Source organism: Electrophorus electricus, chromosome 5 (genome assembly GCF_013358815.1).
Source record: "Electrophorus electricus isolate fEleEle1 chromosome 5, fEleEle1.pri, whole genome shotgun sequence".
NCBI classification, from domain to species: domain Eukaryota; kingdom Metazoa; phylum Chordata; class Actinopteri; order Gymnotiformes; family Gymnotidae; genus Electrophorus; species Electrophorus electricus.
This window is the reverse complement of record NC_049539.1, coordinates 24,223,833-24,241,403: the sequence shown is the minus strand read 5'-3', so window position 1 is coordinate 24,241,403 and position 17,571 is coordinate 24,223,833. Positions and strand designations below refer to the sequence as shown.

Here is a 17,571-nt window from a genome sequence, read left to right as displayed (position 1 = left end):
TCTCAAAAGGAATCTTGATTCAGTCTGTAACTGGAGTTTACAGTGGGCAGGGAATGTTGGGAAATGGATCCCAAAATCCAAAGTAGATGCGACATTTTTCAAATCACTAAACAAGGTTTAATATAAAACATCTCTCTGTAGCAAAATTTACTGTAATAATAATGAACAGCACTAAATATTTTGTTCATTAATGCTAATGAAATTGTGTTCACTTAATTTCAATTATGTTCACTTGTGTTCATTAACTATACTGGTAAATCAGCGTCTGTTAATACTTAGCTAGAAGTGGTGTGTGCCTGACATCCTCACCTGCTGTATTCTCCTGTTTACTTTAAATCACTTAGACAGTGGTAGCTCACTGGTTAAGGTACTTGACTAATAATCAGAAGGTTGCTGAAGGTTGCAGAAGGCCACTGCCAATTTGTAACTGCTGGGCTCCTGAGCAAGACTCTTAACCCTCAAATTGTACTCAATCATAATTGTAAGTTGCTTTGGATAAAAGCAAGCCATCACGTGGACTGTATTAATCTATAACTACTAGACGTCCAGAAAAACCGCTTATTAGAGCTGCTGCAGCTAACAGCGCTACTTTCACTACAACAAAAGGTGAGTTACCGCCCTCTGCTGTCTGGGAAGGAGAAATGGTTTTACTGTAGGTAGCCTGATTCAATATATACTAGATATATTTTTGCTTAGCGTTCTAGATCAAAAAACAGAATTGAATGATAAATGAAATAAAATGTAAAAAAAAAAAGGAACCACAAATTATTCTGGGTCTAATCAACTGCAAATATGCTAAAATAATAGGAGCTAATCTGCTGTATGATGTATATTTTAACAATAACCAGAATTTATTTGTGATTCCCTTTAGTTTACAAAACCATGGCCACAATCTATACTTAATTAATGAATTAAACTAACAAAGTTATTAATTGATTTGAAGTGTTCTTAGAGTGCACAGGTACAGAAAATAATATAATCACTTATACCATTATGCATTTCTCCCTTTGAGCAGTGCTGGGCTGGTCTTATGTTGTATGCCTTCATAACTCACAGATACGTGCAGAAGTCCTGTGTGTGTGTGTTTTTAACTTCACATTGTACACCTCTGCTTACTGTGTTCTGATTCGGTAGTGTTTGTTCATTGTATTCTGATTCGGTTCCAATCGTTCCTGTCCTGCATTCTCTTTTATTGTCCTGTAGCAGATGTTTCCCTAAGCCTTCACCCTGTTTCTGAACAGCTCTTTAAAGTAATCAGCAGGACCTTCTTCAGTCAGACTCTGAAAGCTGTTTGATTTTAAAGGTTCTGGTGAACGCTAAAGGTCTTAACTTTGCATAACAAAGATGTGACAAAGATGATTTCTTTTAAAGCCCATTTTTAGAAATAACTAGTTTTTAAAGGTCATCATAATAACTGCGCTTTCAAAAAATTTGTTTCAGTCTCAGTATGTAATTAAGTAGAAGTAAGACATGACCATGAGTGTCAGAAAACAGCAGTGAAAATATGACAGGACCCTGAGTGTCAGTAAACCACAGCGGAAATATGACACAACCCTGTTGGTAAGCAATTCATTATTCTCCCACAAGATGGTGCTAGAATTTCCTCTTCTAGAGCAAGAATATTTGATTATAGTCTCCTAGCTAGATGTACAAAAGGGTTGTGTAGGTTCGAAAAGCTTGACAGTCCCTGTCTTATTTTACAGTAAACTCACAGGTGCTCAGAGTAGGCAGGCTATATAGGACTAATGTATGTTTAGGGTTACTGAGTGGAACTGATGTAGGGTTGGGGTTAGTGAGTGGAACTGGTGTAGGTGTAGGGTTAGGGTTAATGAGAGGAACTGGTGTAAAGAAACCTGCACAAAAACCTTTAGGCTTGTGGATTTACAGTGTAAAAATCGGAGGTGGTTTAGACCTAAAAGAACGTTTCTCTGGTGAAAGTGTGCAGAAGACCAGGCTCCTCAGAAACTCCCAGAATGACCATCATATTCACTTTTGTTTGTCTGCTCCCACAGACCAGAGGCATGATGGTCTGTCATTATCCACTAAGACAGGGATGTGAAGTTGCTCCAAAAATGACTTAAAAGCCATCTTGTGGTGGATGAAATGAAACATTGTTTACCCATACGAGAAACTCTTTACCCATATGAAACAGTTTACCCATATGAGACGCTGCCTACACATACACAGAATTTAATTTTGCGGTTTGTCCTGCACTACTGCTACGATTAACTGCTACACTCACCCTTCTGCCCCCAGACATGAGTTGTACTACATGCTGTGGTGTTACTATATGCTGTAAGTTTCTACATGCTGTTCTACATTAGGGTCACTGTTTACCTGTCAGTCACCACAAAGGTAACACTACACACAAACACCTACACACAACTTCCTCCGGTCATTAAACACAGAGCCTCTGAATGTCATGTATGTGAGGATGGGGGTATAACTACACCTTGAATATGAGACATGTATGTGAGGGTGGGGCTATAACTACACCCTGCAGTAGGACTCTGTACCTCTGTAATACAGCAGTAGTGACATGTCTGGGGTAAACATGAACTCTGCTGAGCAGATGCAGACAAGATTTGATAACTGTCACTGATATCATTCTAGCTTTGTTTCTTTAACTCTTTTAAACATACACATTACACTTCAGATCTTGTAGATGAAAATTATATAGCTTCTGTTGATAATAAAAAAGTCTATTTTATTCTTACATTTTCTTTATTGTTAATCCCACTGCATTTACTCTAATGAAACAGCTTTTCAAATATCAAAAATTCAAAAAGATTTACATAAAATGCAAAATTTGGGTCAAACAAATTTTATGTATCTAACGGATTCTCTTGATTCCGTTTCATGAAAATGACATGAAAACAATTATAATCATTGCAAAGTGATTTATCTACATTTCCAATCTCAAGTGTTAATAATCAGGCATATTAAACTACATGGAAGTGTGAAACAGCTCTTCATTACATTAATTGATTTAGGTTTGTAAAATCTGTTAGTGAAATTTGAATGACCCAATTTCAATTCAAAAGCGATACATTACCATCAAAAGATGAAAAAGGCACTGAGAAACTGAATGTTATTAATAAATGAAAACAGTGTGTCATACATAACCATGCTGAAACACAGAAGCTGTTCTATATCATGTGGTTTTGGTCCAGTGTCTCCACCATGTTGAGATTTTTCCCTTGTAGCTTTTAGCTAAATAAATCAGTGATGTCTGATGCACTGTGCTAAATAAATCAGTGATGTTTGATAAACTGTGGGTCTGTTCACTACTACTGATGAGAAGCTCCAGTTCTGTATATGGGAATGACCATGAATTACTATGACAGACTGTGCAGACTGTTTCTCCTCAGTCTCCATGGTAACCCAATATGCCCAAATGGTTTGAAGTGAAACTAATCAAATTAAAGTGAGACTCTGACTTTCAGGATGGCTGTAGAAAGCTCTGCTGAACTTCAATAAAATAAAATCACTGTCCCGAGACAGTTACAGAAGACTTACAGAAAGATATAGAAGACTTAATTAAATTTTATTCTGCATGTTTAATAATTTCACGCTATGGAAACCAGAAACTATTTAAAAGGCCTGACATTGTACCATCACTAAGAGTTTCCCTATTAAGAATCTTTCTTTCTCCACAGCAGGATAACAGTCCTGAGTATGAAACATAAAACATTACAGCAGTGCTCAGAGAGAAACGACCAAACCACCAGAATTCAAATACAATCGTAATAATCTCCATTAATCCCTTTATACACAGATACAGTTTCAGAAACAAAATCTGATCAGCACTTTTAAACCCAAGTTTCCCCTCATGTGACAGGAGTGATTATGATTGGAGAACTACAGAGCTGAAGGAAAGGCAATATCTGCAGACGTGTGTGTAATGTAAGTGCTGTTTGACTGATCTCTTCAGATCATCCCCTCCTCTGTATTCTTCTACCATCACTCTCTTCCACTGTCCTAAACAGACACACAGCATGATGTAATGGTAGATTAGACACTTTAGACTTTGGTTATGCTGTATAGAAACAGAGTGCTGGGTATGACACATCAGTGTAAACAGAGACTCACTCTCTCCTCTCAGCATTTAGCTGGTTGGCCTTCATCTGAGCTGGTGGATGATGATTCTCCATCAGAGCCTGTAAAATATTGAACACATTGATGTTAAACACTGAGACTGATGATAAAGAGGCTTAAGCAATACAAGTGAAACACTAATTTTAATTACAATAAAAGTGCCATAAAAGCTCACTCACGTGCAACAGGTCTGAAGTCTGAAAGGCACACAATGCATATGGAATTATTATACAAACAATGTACAGTATCTGGTCTACTTCATAACAGAATTGCATAATTAAAAGCATTCTAACACACTTGGTCATATTAGAATCTGTATTTACATTGTATTTAGGTCTGAATATTATGCAATATACTTCTAAAATTCAACATATGGAATCCAACAAGTGTCTGAATTTATTCTCTTGAGCTTCACATGTAACTCCTTCCTCCCTTACCAGATGACTTCTCATTCCTCTTCCTCCAGATGAAGAATCCAACACCAATGAGGACCAGAAGAACAGCCACAAGTATACCAACAATGACACCAACCAAAGCTCCGCCTGAAACATGCAGCACAGCCAATGAGAATGAGGAAGAGAACAGTCACAATGATGACACCAACCCTCCACCTGAAACACCAGTTTGTGACATCACTGTAGACCTCCACTATCTACATCTTACCTACAGTGACTTTCAATGTTCCATTTCACTTTCAAATTAAGTTTCCTACCTGTGTTCAGGTTTCTCCTACCTGTGTTCAGGACTCTGCGATCAGCCACTCTCAGCACTAAGTCCTTCTCCAGTCCACTGTGCTGAACTACACAGGTGTACTCATTCTTGTCCAGCTCCTCAGGTGAGACTGTCAGAACGCTTCTCTTCTGGAAGGTTCCATTCTGGTTGGGTGATGTCTCTCTGAGCTCCATGTTCTCATGCAGGTCCACTCCATTCTTCTGCCAGGAGATCATCACTTCTTTGGGGAAGAAACCTGTAGCATGACACACCACTGGAGAAGTGGAGTCCTTCTGGAACAGGATCACCTCAGGAGGAACTACAGGGAGGAGGGATGGGTGGTGTAGGAGACAAAAAAGGAGCTGAAAATCTATCAAAACAAACAATGTAATTAAAAATTCCCAACTTTCCTTAACCTGTCCCTTCTGTTCCCACCGTCTGCCTCACCTATATCTGGTTTTCCTTCCTCAGGGCACAGGGGCACGATTCTCAGAATAAGTGACACGGAGTCAGAGATGCTGAGAAGCACACATGCTTTATTCAGGCTTACATGAGTATATAAAGATGGCAAAGAATATGAGTGGAAAGTATGTAAATCATTTAGCAGGTTCAAGATGTTCAGACATTGCAGGATGTACAGTATCTAAAGAAAGACATCAACTGCCCGAAGATACTACAAACCTTAGTTGACATTTCACATACATAAAAATAAATATGAAGTATGTTCAGCAGACAGATCTGCTGTACAAATGAGTGTAAAGGATGAATCTATTTACAGGAAAATAATTTTTCTTGTAGAAAATTCTAACTATCAGGATACAGTCTGTTATTGCTCTACGTTTCTGATTATTCATACATTATAGGTATATGAATATAGAGAAGTTATGATGAACTCTTGTATATACTGTATAAATGATGGTACATGATGATCAACATGGAGAAAAATCAAGTTACCACAAAAAAGAAAGAATGAAGGAAAATAGTGTGTAGTGAAGAAGGACTTCAAATTATTCTCCTGATTAAATTTTGAGCAGGTCAGGTTGGGCTTTCTCTCACCCAGGGGCCACGGACAGAAACCAGGACCCCTCTGGCACCTTGATGCTGTGCAACAAACCCAAAACGCTGATATCCGAGCTGATATCTTACCTCGCTCACTAGGCTTTTTGACCCTTCCCCCTTCTTAGGTGTCATAAAACCCACAGACTAGAATGCAGGAAGCTCTTAACAGCCTGGTTATACTTCAAAGAATTGTGACCATAAATCCCATCAGACTCAAACCCTTAACAGGATAACAAACTATTCTCATCCCACAGGTTCACAAAGTAACAACTTGCTATTTAACCTACTATGATGTTAAACAGTAATCAGCCCGTAACGTATGGCTATTTTAAGATAATCTTCAAATTGCGCCGTTTTCTTAAATTATTTGAAAAGTGTTCATTACTCCATTATCTCATTGCTCTTTTCATTACTTGTTCCTTATGAAATTGCATTATTCATCCTAATCAGTTCAGTTGTATGTTGTTTACCTCATGTTGTCAACAAATTGTTAACCACTCCTAATTGTGTTTATAAGAAATCTTATATGAGCTAGTTAGACAAAATATATTAAAGTCAGTAGTATTCAACTTCTAGAAAGTAGAAATTAATTAGGTCGATTATCCAATTACTTCATCCATTTTAGGGTTTGATGCTTCATTCACTAATTTTAATTTATTCAAGTTCTTGAGGTAGAAATGCAAGTTCAAGTTTGGTTTATTTGTCACATACATAGTCAACTCACAGGGAAATGGTTTGAGAGTGCTCTGTCCAAACTGAGGAAAAAATCAGGGGTGCATAGAGAAATATATATCTATATATATACAAAATATATTAACAATGTATGTACAATATATGTATATTATGTATATTATGTTTATATATATTATATATATTAGGGGCGGGACTTTAACGCGTTAATTTCGATTAATTAATTACAGGGAAAATAACGCAATAAAAAATTTAACGCATTTTAATCACACTTTTGCACCGTGGAACGTTTCTCAGTGCACGAGTTCCAGGCATACAGATTATATTGACGCACAGTGTGATGAGCATAATGGAGATGACGGAAGAGGCTACACTGGTGGATGGGAAATTTAAATACAAGAAACTTCCAGATGGAAGTACAAACAAAAATGTTGTTATTTGCACTTTATGCACGAAGGAGTTTGCTTATCACAAGAGCACTTCCACCCTTCGTTACCACCTCAACGCAAATAATGTTGGGGCTAGCGCGCAGGTCAAAAATGTTAACTTAGCTGCTAAATGTGATAGTATTCCTAGTACGAGCAAACTGTCGCCAGTCAACACTCGACCACATGTCGGGGTTCACATTCAGAAACAAAATGACCAATTCACTGGCGAGGGGATTGCTGTGGACTGTAGACCGCTCTCTGTGGTCGAAGATAAAGGGTTACAAGAGACGCTGCAAATTGCATCAGCTGATGCAAGTTACGAACTGCCGTCCAGAAAGACAATGTCGAAAAAAATCCAGCAGCTGTATGATGAGCAAAGGGAAGTAAAACAGGTTATTGTGAAGATTAATTAATTCGATTAATTAATTACAAAGCTTCTAATTAATTAGATTTATTTTTTTAATCGAGTCCCACCCCTAATATATATATATATATATATATATATATATATATATACACAATGTACAGTTCCATCTTACAATTGAACATATTTACACTTACATGTTACATGGTGGTGGTGGTCCCCACAGTTTATCAGTTTCCCTGATTCAGGGCCTGAATGGCCTGTGGGAAGAAGCTCCTCTTCAGTCTCTCTGTCTTGGTCTTCAGGGAGCGAAAGCGCTTCTCTGACCTCAACAGAGAGAAGAGCCTATTGTTGGGATGGGTGGGGTCCTTCACAATCCTCCTGGCCTTGGTCTGGCACTGCTTGTAATAGATGGTCTGCAGGTCATGAAGTTCCGTATGAGTGATGCGCTCTGCTGAACGCACCACCCTTTGGAGTGCTCGTCTGTCTTGCTTGGTGCTGTTCCCAAACCAGACTGTGATGTTCCCCGTGAGGATGCTCTCGATAGTGCAGGTGTAGAAGTTCCGCAGTACCTTGGAGGGCAGTCTGAAGTCTCTTAGGCATCTGAGGTGGTAAAGACGCTGATGAGCCTTCTTTGCCAGGGAGTTGGTATGGCGGGACCAGGACAGGTCCTGCGAGATGTGAACACCGAGGTACCTGAAACTATCTACTCTCTCCACCGTGGTTCCACTGATCCTCACAGGTCGGTAGTGCCACTCCTGCTTCTTTCTGCAATCCATGATCAGCTCCTTTGTCTTACTGACGCTTAGGAGGAGATTATTTTCCTGGCACCAGTTTTCCAGGTGTTTAATCTCCTCCAGGTAGGCCCTCTCATTGTTGTCCGAGATCAGTCCCATGACGATGGTGTCGTCAGCAAACTTGACAATGATGTTGGAGCTGGAAGTGGCTGTGCAGTCGTAGGTGTAGAGTGAGTAGAGCAGGGGGCTTAGGACACAACCCTGAGGAGCTCCAGTGCTGAGGATGAGGGTGGATGAGGCACAGTTGCCCACCCGTACTAATTGTGGTCTGTCTGTTAGGAAGTTGGAGATCCAGTCACACAGGGATGTATGCAGTCCTAGATCCTCCAACTTAGTAGTGAGTAGGGAGGGGATGTTAGTGTTAAATGCTGAACTGTAGTCGACAAACAGCATTTTAACATAATTACCCTCCCTTTGTCCAGGTGGGTCAGTGTGGTGTGGAGCAGATGTGCAATTGCATCATCAGCGGAGCGGTTGTGGCGGTATGCAAACTGCAGTGGGTCCATGGAGGCTGGCAGTGAAGATGTGATGAAATCTCTGACTAGCTTTTCAAAGCACTTCATCAGGACTGATGTGAGGGCAACAGGGCGGTAGTCATTGAGGCCAGAGGGTCGAGGTTTCTTCGGGACAGGGACGATGGTGGATCGCTTGAAGCTGGACGGGACGATACCGAGCGTCAGGGAGAGATCGAAGATGTCGGTGAATACCGGTGCTAGCTGGTCTGCGCAGACTTTGAGGACTCTCCCGCAGATACCGTCTGGTCCTGCCGCCTTCCTGGTATTCACCCTTTTAAACACTCTCCTCACGTCACTCTCCGTGAGGATGAGACGGCGCTGCTCTATGGTGGGCTCTGCGCATGCGCCGTTGGCTGCGCCGATAGTACCATTAGCACTAGCGCTGTTAGCATTAGCGCTGCTAGCATTAGTGCTGCTAGCATTAGCGCTAGTAGAATGTGTTCAGCTCGTTCGCCAGAGACTCATCCGCACTTATCAGTCCGGAGGGTGTGCTCCTGTAGTCTGTGATCGTCTGTAGTCCCTGCCACAGGGATCTAGAGCCACTCTGCTGGAACTGTGTCACCAGTTTCCCCCCGTAGCGCCGCTTCGCATCCCTCACTGCCCTGCACACTCCGTATGCCACAGACTTGTACTCGTCCATGTTCCCGCTGATGATCCCCGCATTGTAGGCAGCAGTGCGAGAGTTCAGAGCCTCGCGGATGGTTTTGTCCACCCAGGGCTTCTGGTTGGGAAACGTCTTGATGGTGGTTCTTGGAATTTTGTCGTCCACCAGTTTCCCAATAAACTCTACTACTGCCTCCGTAAACTCGCTGACATCATCAGTGCTGCGCCGGAACATGTCCCAGTCTGCGTCATCCAGAGCGTCCTACAGAGCAGCCACCAATTGGTCTGTCCAGCGCGCTACCTCTCTCTGAACCGGAGTTTCCCGTTTCAGCCTTTGTTTATATTTCGGTAGGAGGAAGATGGCGGCGTGGTCCGACTTACCAAACGGTGGATGAGCTTGTGCCTTGTAGCTGTCCTTGTATGGTGTGTAGCAGTGGTCAGGTGTCCTATTTCCCCTGGTGGGGAATGTTACGTGCTGGTAAAGGTTGGGCACTGCACGCTTGAGGTTAGCGCTGTTGAATTCCCCAACCACGATAAGTGCAGCATCCCGGTGTTGTGCCTGAAACTGTGTGAGAGCCTCATGAAGTTCACAAAGTGCAGTGTCCATGTTGGCCTGAGGTGGGATGTACACGGTGTTGAAATGAACTCCCGAGGAAGGCAGATAGGATGAAAGTTGAGAGCGAGCAGCTCCAGGTTGGGTGAGCAGGAGCGGGCGGGAGTAAAAACATTGGCATTGTTGCTCCAGTTGTTGTTTACCATCACATACACTCCACCTCCTCTCGACTTTCCTGAATCTGCCGTCCTGTCCACACGGTGAACCGAGAAGAACTCGGCCGGCTGGATGGTGTGGTTTGGTACCGCTGGGTTCAGCCACCACTTGGTGAAGCAGAGGAGGTTGCAGTCCCGAATGTCCCTCTGGAACTTTATCCTGGCCCGGAGGTCGTCGAGCTTGTTGTCCAGAGACTGGACATTGGCTAGCAGAATGCTAGGTAAGGAAGCCCGAGCCCTCAGCCTGTTCCTGACTCCGGCTCACTTCCCTCAAGGCCTTTTCCTCACGTCGCGTCCTTTGTTCTCCCTCAGGATCTCCGTCAGCCATCTTGGGTCTGGGGTTAGAGACGGCTTGAGGTGAGTGCTATGTAGATTAAGAGAAATAAGAGCATCTCTGCTGTATGAGATACGCGTCATGGTGTAGAGAGAAGGGCTACGGAGAAATCAGGGGTAGCGGGAAGGGCGAAAACAGTGAAGAAGCTAGCAAAAAGTGCCATGTGTGGCCGGAGCAGTCGTAACTGCAGCTGACCTCACCGGCGCCATCTTGTAAATTGTTAGTAATTGTATGATTTTGTTTGTTTAATTGAGTCGTAGTGCATCAGGAATTTATTTATTTTTTCCTCCATGATAAAAAGAAATGTTAATGAATATCCATGAACCAAGGCATGTCCTGTGCCCAACATATACCTGGAAGCCTCGACCCCCTACTCAGTCTGGTACAAGGTGTGAAAGAGGGAAAGACCCACAGAAGGGGGGTCATCCCCCCACAGGACTTCTGTGAGGGAAAGTCAAGACTCAAATTTGGCTTTTGAATTAAGGGAAAATATAAACTATATATAAACACCACTTTGGCTCCATTGATAGGAGGGAGAGTGACCTCCTTCCTGTAGTCCATGATCATCTCCTTCATTTTACTGGCATTGAGATGTTGTCATAGCACTGACCTTGTCTCTGTAGTCTGATTTGTCTCTATCTGTGATCAGGCCTAGGATGGTCATGTCCTCAGCAAACCTGAAGATGTTTCATGTGTGCTTTGCTATACAGTCATGTGTAAACAGGGAGTACACAACCCTGGGGAGACCCTGTGCTAAGAGTCAGTGTGGAACAGGAGCAGTTTCCTACTTTCACCACCTGGGGTCTGCTTGACAGGAAGTCCAGTATCCAATTGCGGAGATGGACATTCAGACCCAAGTCTGTCAGTTTTGGGATGAGTTTAGCGGGGATGATTGTCTTGAATGCTGAGCTGTAGTATATGAACAGCATTTTCCCATATGTGCTTTTCCTGTCCAGGTGAGTAACTGCAGTATGTATTGTCAGTGCAATAGTGTCATCTGGAGATCTGTCTGAGCCATATACAAATTGGTGGGAGTCCAAGGTGTCTGGAAGTGCGAAACAGATGTGAGCTTTGACAAGCTGTTCAAAGCACTTCATGGCTGTTGAGGTCAGTGCAACAGGACGGTAATCATTTAGGCAGGTGTCAGGTGTTTTTTTTGGTTACTGGAACAATAGTGGCTCTCTTAAAGCATGTGGGGATCACTGAGAGTCTTGGGGTTAGCTGCCTTAATAAAGGATTTGACCACCTCAGAAACATGAATGGTTATGGTGCAGCTCTCCTCATCTACTGGGAGTTTTGCAGGAGAAGGGGTGTTTGCCTCAAATTAATCATGAGTATTTAGCTCCTCTGCAAGTGAGGAAGACACCCTCCTGTCACAATTCCAACTTCCTTTGTAGTCAGTGATTGTGCAAAGTCCATTCCACATATGTCTGAGATTGGAGTCAAGATAGTTGGCCTTCACTTCGTCTCTGTAGTCCCTTTTGGCTAGTCTGATGTTCCTTTGAAAGTCATACCTGGCCTTCCTGTAGGCCATCACCAGACTTGTAGGCAGTGGCTCTGGCTCTTAGTTTGGCCCGAATCCTCAGCATTGATCCAGTGTTTCTGATTGGGAAAGGATGTGACATTGATTTTACGGACAATGTCATCAGTGCATTTACTGAGGTGGCCAGTGACAGAGTCCGTGTTTTCGCTGATCTCGGTGCCAGCTGCATCATGAAATATTTGCATCATGAAATATCAGTCTGAGGTTTCACAGCAGTCTTGAAGTGTGAAGACGGCCTTCTCACTCCATTGAAATGTCTTTCTGTGGGCAGGAGAAAAATGGAGGTGGGATCAGATTTTCTGTGGGGAGGGGTTTATAGCTGTCCTTGACTGCAGTGTAGCAGTGATCAAGCGTTTGCTCTCCTCTAGTGGGAATTTTAATGTGCTGGTAGTATTTTGGCAGAACCCTTTTCAGGTTTGCCCTGTGAAAAAAAAAACCATCCTCAACCACAATAAAAAGAGCCTCTGGGTGGGTGTCCAAGTCGCTTGATGGTCTCCTACAAAACAATTAGTGCATGTGGTTTATCTGCCTGTAGTGGAATGTAGACCATAGTGAGGATGACTGAGCCGAATTCTCTTGGCAGAATAAAAGTCTAACCTTGACTGTTAGGAGTTTGATGTTCATTGTTTTATCCTGACGGTAGATGGAGAAGCCAGCAGGAGTGATGTCTTCATCTGGTATCACCACTGACAGCCACATCTCTATGAGCACTATTACGCAGCAGCTATCGATTTTGTGCTGGAACTTGATCCAAGCAATCAGTTCCTTCATTTTGTTCTCCAGCAATTGAACATTTGTGGGCAGAAGACTAGGAAGTGGGGGGTTGAAGCACCTTTTCCTTGTCCAGCAAAAAGATAAGTAATAAGACGACAAAACACAGAAATCCACAGAGTCTGCAGAGTCCAGAGCTATTCAGCAATGCACCGGAACTGTTTAATATTATCATTTTTAGTCTTGGCTCATGCAAATAGTGATGTGGACACTGTCAACATCCAATAAGTGAATAGGTGAGTTCTCTCCAGGACCAAACACGAAGCAACAAATCAGGTACAGGAACATCTCTAGTGGGTAGATGAGACATGGAGGAGACTCCTGGGAGGGTAGATGAGACATGAGACATGGAGGAGACTCCAGGGAGACCACAGTTCTTGTCCTTTTCTTTTAGGCTGTTTTATCAGAACAAAACACTGCACGCACAAGAGCAAATTTAGCCAAAAGCTGCTTCTGTTTCTGCTTCATTGTTCAACAGTTTCTTTTTTTGGTGTATTCTCCTGTTCACTTTAAACCACGATACACTGCCTCATCTAGACATTTTGTGCCTCTGTTCTGTTCTCAACTCATCCCACTTACCATTAGCTTACACACACACACAGACACACACACAGACACACACACAGACACACACACACTCTACCTTTTCTCTCCAGGGTGGCTCTGCCATATCCTATGTACTTCTTTATCCACTCGATACAGGTGATGTCCAGGTACCTCTTCCAGAAATTTGCCAGTAGTGGTGTTACCTCCCACTTCTGCTTGGTAATAATGGCTTTAGCATTGGCTGCGGTCCAGGTGATGGTATTTAGATCCAGACTGATGAAGTCTTCTCCATCATAGCCATGCCGTAGATAGCCTCGTTTGGTGCCATCATCATCCAATTCACAGCCAATCACGGACTGGAATGTGTGGACTCCTGTTTAAAACACATAGTTTACCAATTCTCTGTATACCTCTATGGGTGTCCACTTTAGTACATTGTCTCCACCAGCTCCTTGTTTGTAACTACTCATCTAAAAATTGCAAACTGCCTGTACAGAGTAGTCTGTCCCCTTGTTACAGTCAGGAAATGGGGATGAATCTTTGGGGATTTTCAGTGTATTGTACATTTGAAAGGTTTATTACAACTGCGAGAATAAAGTCAAAGGGAATGCTTAAAGTGAGTGAACTACTGCAGTTTGCAAAACTGCATGTGTATGTGTGTGTGTGTGTGTGTGTGTGTGTGTGTGTGTGTGTGTGTGTCTCTACACAAAATTAGACTCCGCCAGCTCCCAGGTCACTGGTGTTTGTGCAAACACATCTAGTGTCCCCTTGTCTTATGCACAAATCTGCAATCCATAAAAAGGAACCGACATGATGGATTCAGGCGGTGCTCTGGTAATAACCACACTGTACCATTATCCCACCTCCCTGTGTAAAACCAGTCTGTATAGTGTAGAAATAATGATGAGCAAATATGAAATAATGCATCTCCCAGCAACAACAAAAAAGAATTCAGATAAATGTACATGACTATATAAAATTATATATGACTTACATATGACATGCACCACAGATCTCAGGATGCTCATGACGCAAACACTCAAATCTCTTATATTATTGTCATTTATTCCAAGAATTTAGTTAATGTAAAGAATAGAAAATAAAATGTTTAAAAATATCTTAAAATAATGGTTGTTTAGCTCATTCACAGTGGTGCTACATGAATAAAAGTGTTGTCCTCATTTACGTAAACCTCTGGAGTTAGTTTGTTTTTTGGGGACTAGTTTGAGCTGCTACAACCTACTGTTTTGAAGATTTTCTGAAACCAGTCAAAATAAAGCTAATACATCATTTATTGCTAATTGTAACCATTATGTTAGTGTGTTACAGTCCTGCTGTTTATTAGAATGCTCATTGTGTTCTGATTCAGCTACATTTGTTCCTGTTACTGCATTCTCTTTTATCATTCTGTATCAGATGTTTCCCTAAGCCTTCACACTGTTTCTGAACAGCTCTTTAAAGTATTCAGCAGGACCTTGTTCAGACAGACTGTTTGAATTTAAAGGTTCTGGTGAAAGCTAAAGATCTTACCTTTGCATAACAAAGATGACTTCTTATGAAGCCCATTTTTAAAAATTACTAATAATGATCATCAAAATAACCGTGCTTTCACAAAATGAGTTTCAGATTCAGTGGTATGCATTACTCTCACCTGTAGTCTGGTTATAGCGGCGCATTAGAACAGCCACACTGGTCCTGAAGATCTCCTGAAAATCCCTCTGAATCTGGGTCTCTCTGCTCCAGTAGTCTGTACCCTCGTTCTCCTCTATCCACTCTGCCTTAGGAACCATCTGTCTGATGTTACTGTCATAGTACACAAACGGCTCTCCATCCATCAAACCCACAAGCGTGTACTCAGGGAAACTGATCCCTGGTGTGACTCCAATGGAGATGTGCTTAAGAGAGTGAGAGACTGTCAGAACAAACAAGATGCATCATAACAGCTGTTATACTGAAGGGCTGCATTCAGTTATATATCCAATCCAACAACAATGATATAAAATACCAGCAAAATGCTGCCATTTACTAACTAGATTTCTGAAGCCCACTTCTGCATTCAGTGTCCTCTCACTGGCGACATGCGCCAGAGTTTAAATAAATGCTCCCTGATCATCTGATCAGGGATCATTAGATGAAAAGGCCACTACCGAGCACGCGCTTAACAACAGTACGGAGTAAACGGAGGCAGTTTTGTGAGGAGAGGATAGTGAGACAAAGTTTATTATTTTATTCTCGTAAAGTATGTTCAAATGCTCCATAGACCGGCCTACGAGCCTGTGAAATCCCCCGCTGAAAGAAAGTTCATCCAAATGTGCAGTGTGTAAAGTTACCTAGTGATGCCATCTGGAAACGCACTACAACAAAAACTATAAATATTACAACTTTGCTGTGAGTCATCTCCTTATTGATGTGTTGTGATATTTTCAGAATATTGTAGTTTCATTGTAGCAACGCCAGTGAAGCCATCACGACGACTGTATTAATCTATAACTACTCGACGTAGAGAAAAACCGCTTATGAGAGCTGCTGCAGCTAACAGCGCTACTTTCACTTTTTTTTTTTGTCAGTTCATAAAGAATAGAGGTGACAACAAAAGGTGAGTTAGCGCCCTCTACTGTCTGGGAAGGAGAAGTGGTTTTACTGTAGGTAGCCTGATTCAATATATACGAGACTTATTTGTGTCTCAGTAAACAGCAGAAATATGACATGACTCTGAGTCTCAGTAAACAAGAGGCATGTCAGCACATTAGTGCTGTTTCATCATCATCATCACTTTATTTATTATATAGCATCTTTTCCATGCTCAAGGACACTTTACAATCATGGGACAGAGAAACACTAAACATGAAGAACACAATTATTAGGTTAAAACATTAAAATCATATGTGGGTATTATCTTCAGTCACAAGAGAATTAGTGATATCACTATGAAAACAAATGTGCCTTTAACAGAGATTTCAGTGAAGACACAGAGACCTGTACATGTAGGAGCTACAACACTAAATGATTGACCTTCTATAGACGTTCATTCAATCCTTGGCACATGACAGAGGCCTAAATGAACAGATCATGATGTACTAGACGGGTCGTAGGAACAGAGGAGCTCAGTTAGGTAATCAGGAGCCAGACCATGATGATCCCTGTATGTAATAAAGAACACCTTACTGAACACAGTGTGTAAAGGTAACCAGTGAAGAGCCCTGTATGTATTAATGAACACCTTACTGAACACAGTGTGTAGAGGTAACCAGTGAAGAGCCCTATATGTATTAATGAACACCTTACTGAACACAGTGTGTAGAGGTAACCAGTGAAGAGCTGTGTATGTAATAAAGAACACCTTACTGAACACGGTGTATAAGAGGTAACCAGTGAAGAGCCCTGTATGTGATAAAGAACACATTAGTCAACACGGTATGTAGAGCTAACCATTGAAGAGCTCTGTATGTAATAAAGAACACCTTAGTGAACACGGTATGTAGAGTTAACCAGTGAAGACTCTGAAGAACAGGAGTGACAGCATCAGTTTTTTTAGTGTAGTTTCAGATCCTAGAAGCTGTACTGTGTACATAACTGAACAAATCATAGTGTTGCACAGGGTTAGAGCCTAGAACATAATTTGGGAAATTGGTTGAATCTTTATACAGTGTAACCAGGGAGTCCAAGATAATAAAATTTTGAGATTAAAAACTCAACACTCAGATGAAAATGAAAACAACGCAAGCGGTGCTATCAGCGCAGCCAATGGCGCATGCGCAGAGCCCAGCACAGGCCAGTGCTCTCTCATCATCACGGAGAGTGACGAGAGGAGAGTGTTCAAAAGATTGAATACCAGGAAGGCGGCGAACCAGATGGCATCTGCAGTAGAGTCCTCAAAGCCTGCGCAGACCAGCTAGCCCCAGTATTCACCGACATCTTCAACCTCTCCCTGATGCTCGGTATCGTCCCATCTGGCTTCGAACGATCCACCATCGTCCTTGTCCTGAAGAAACCTCGACCTTCCAGCCTCAACGACTACCGCCCTGTTGCCCTCACATCGGTCGTGATGAAGTGCTTTGAAAAGCTGGTCAGAGACTTCATCACCTCTTCACTGCCAGCCTCCATGAACCCACTGCAGTTTGCATACCGCCACAACCGCTCCACTGATGATGCAATTGCACATCTGCTTCACACCACACTGACCCACCTGGACAAAGGGAGGGTAATTATTTTAAAATGCTGTTTGTCGACTACAGTTCAGCATTTAACACTAACATCCCCTCCCTACTCACTACTAAGTTGGAGGATCTAGGACTGCAACCATCCCTGTGTGACTGGATCTACAACTTCCTGACAGACAGACCA

At 42.2% G+C, this 17,571-nt stretch overlaps 2 protein-coding genes across 4 annotated transcripts in view; both read right to left on the bottom strand.

Moving 5' to 3' along the window:
* LOC113592079 (H-2 class I histocompatibility antigen, Q8 alpha chain-like) overlaps positions 1 to 17,571 on the bottom strand; it is a 144,108-nt gene that overhangs the window by 92,104 nt on the left and 34,433 nt on the right. The window lies entirely within an intron of this gene.
* Positions 2,927 to 15,718, bottom strand: LOC113568290 (major histocompatibility complex class I-related gene protein-like). The gene is made up of 8 exons (XM_035526228.1): positions 15,558 to 15,718; positions 14,879 to 15,139; positions 13,325 to 13,600; positions 4,832 to 5,128; positions 4,536 to 4,640; positions 4,278 to 4,295; positions 4,093 to 4,160; positions 2,927 to 3,981 (listed from the first exon to the last, which is right to left on the bottom strand). Exons 1-7 carry the CDS (start codon positions 15,622 to 15,624, stop codon positions 4,102 to 4,104), a joined length of 1,083 nt encoding a protein of 360 aa, XP_035382121.1. The 5' UTR covers positions 15,625 to 15,718; the 3' UTR covers positions 2,927 to 3,981; positions 4,093 to 4,101.

Coding starts and splice junctions, on each gene's coding strand:
- LOC113568290 (XM_035526228.1), bottom strand. CDS start 15,624: ATGACTCACAGCAAAGTTGTAATATTTATAGTTTTTGTTGTAGTGCGT. Junction 13,601..14,878: donor CCGCTATAACCAGACTACAG/GTGAGAGTAATG, acceptor TGTTTTAAACAG/GAGTCCACACATTCCAGTCC. Junction 4,641..4,831: donor TCGCAGAGTCCTGAACACAG/GTAGGAGAAACC, acceptor TGCATGTTTCAG/GCGGAGCTTTGGTTGGTGTC.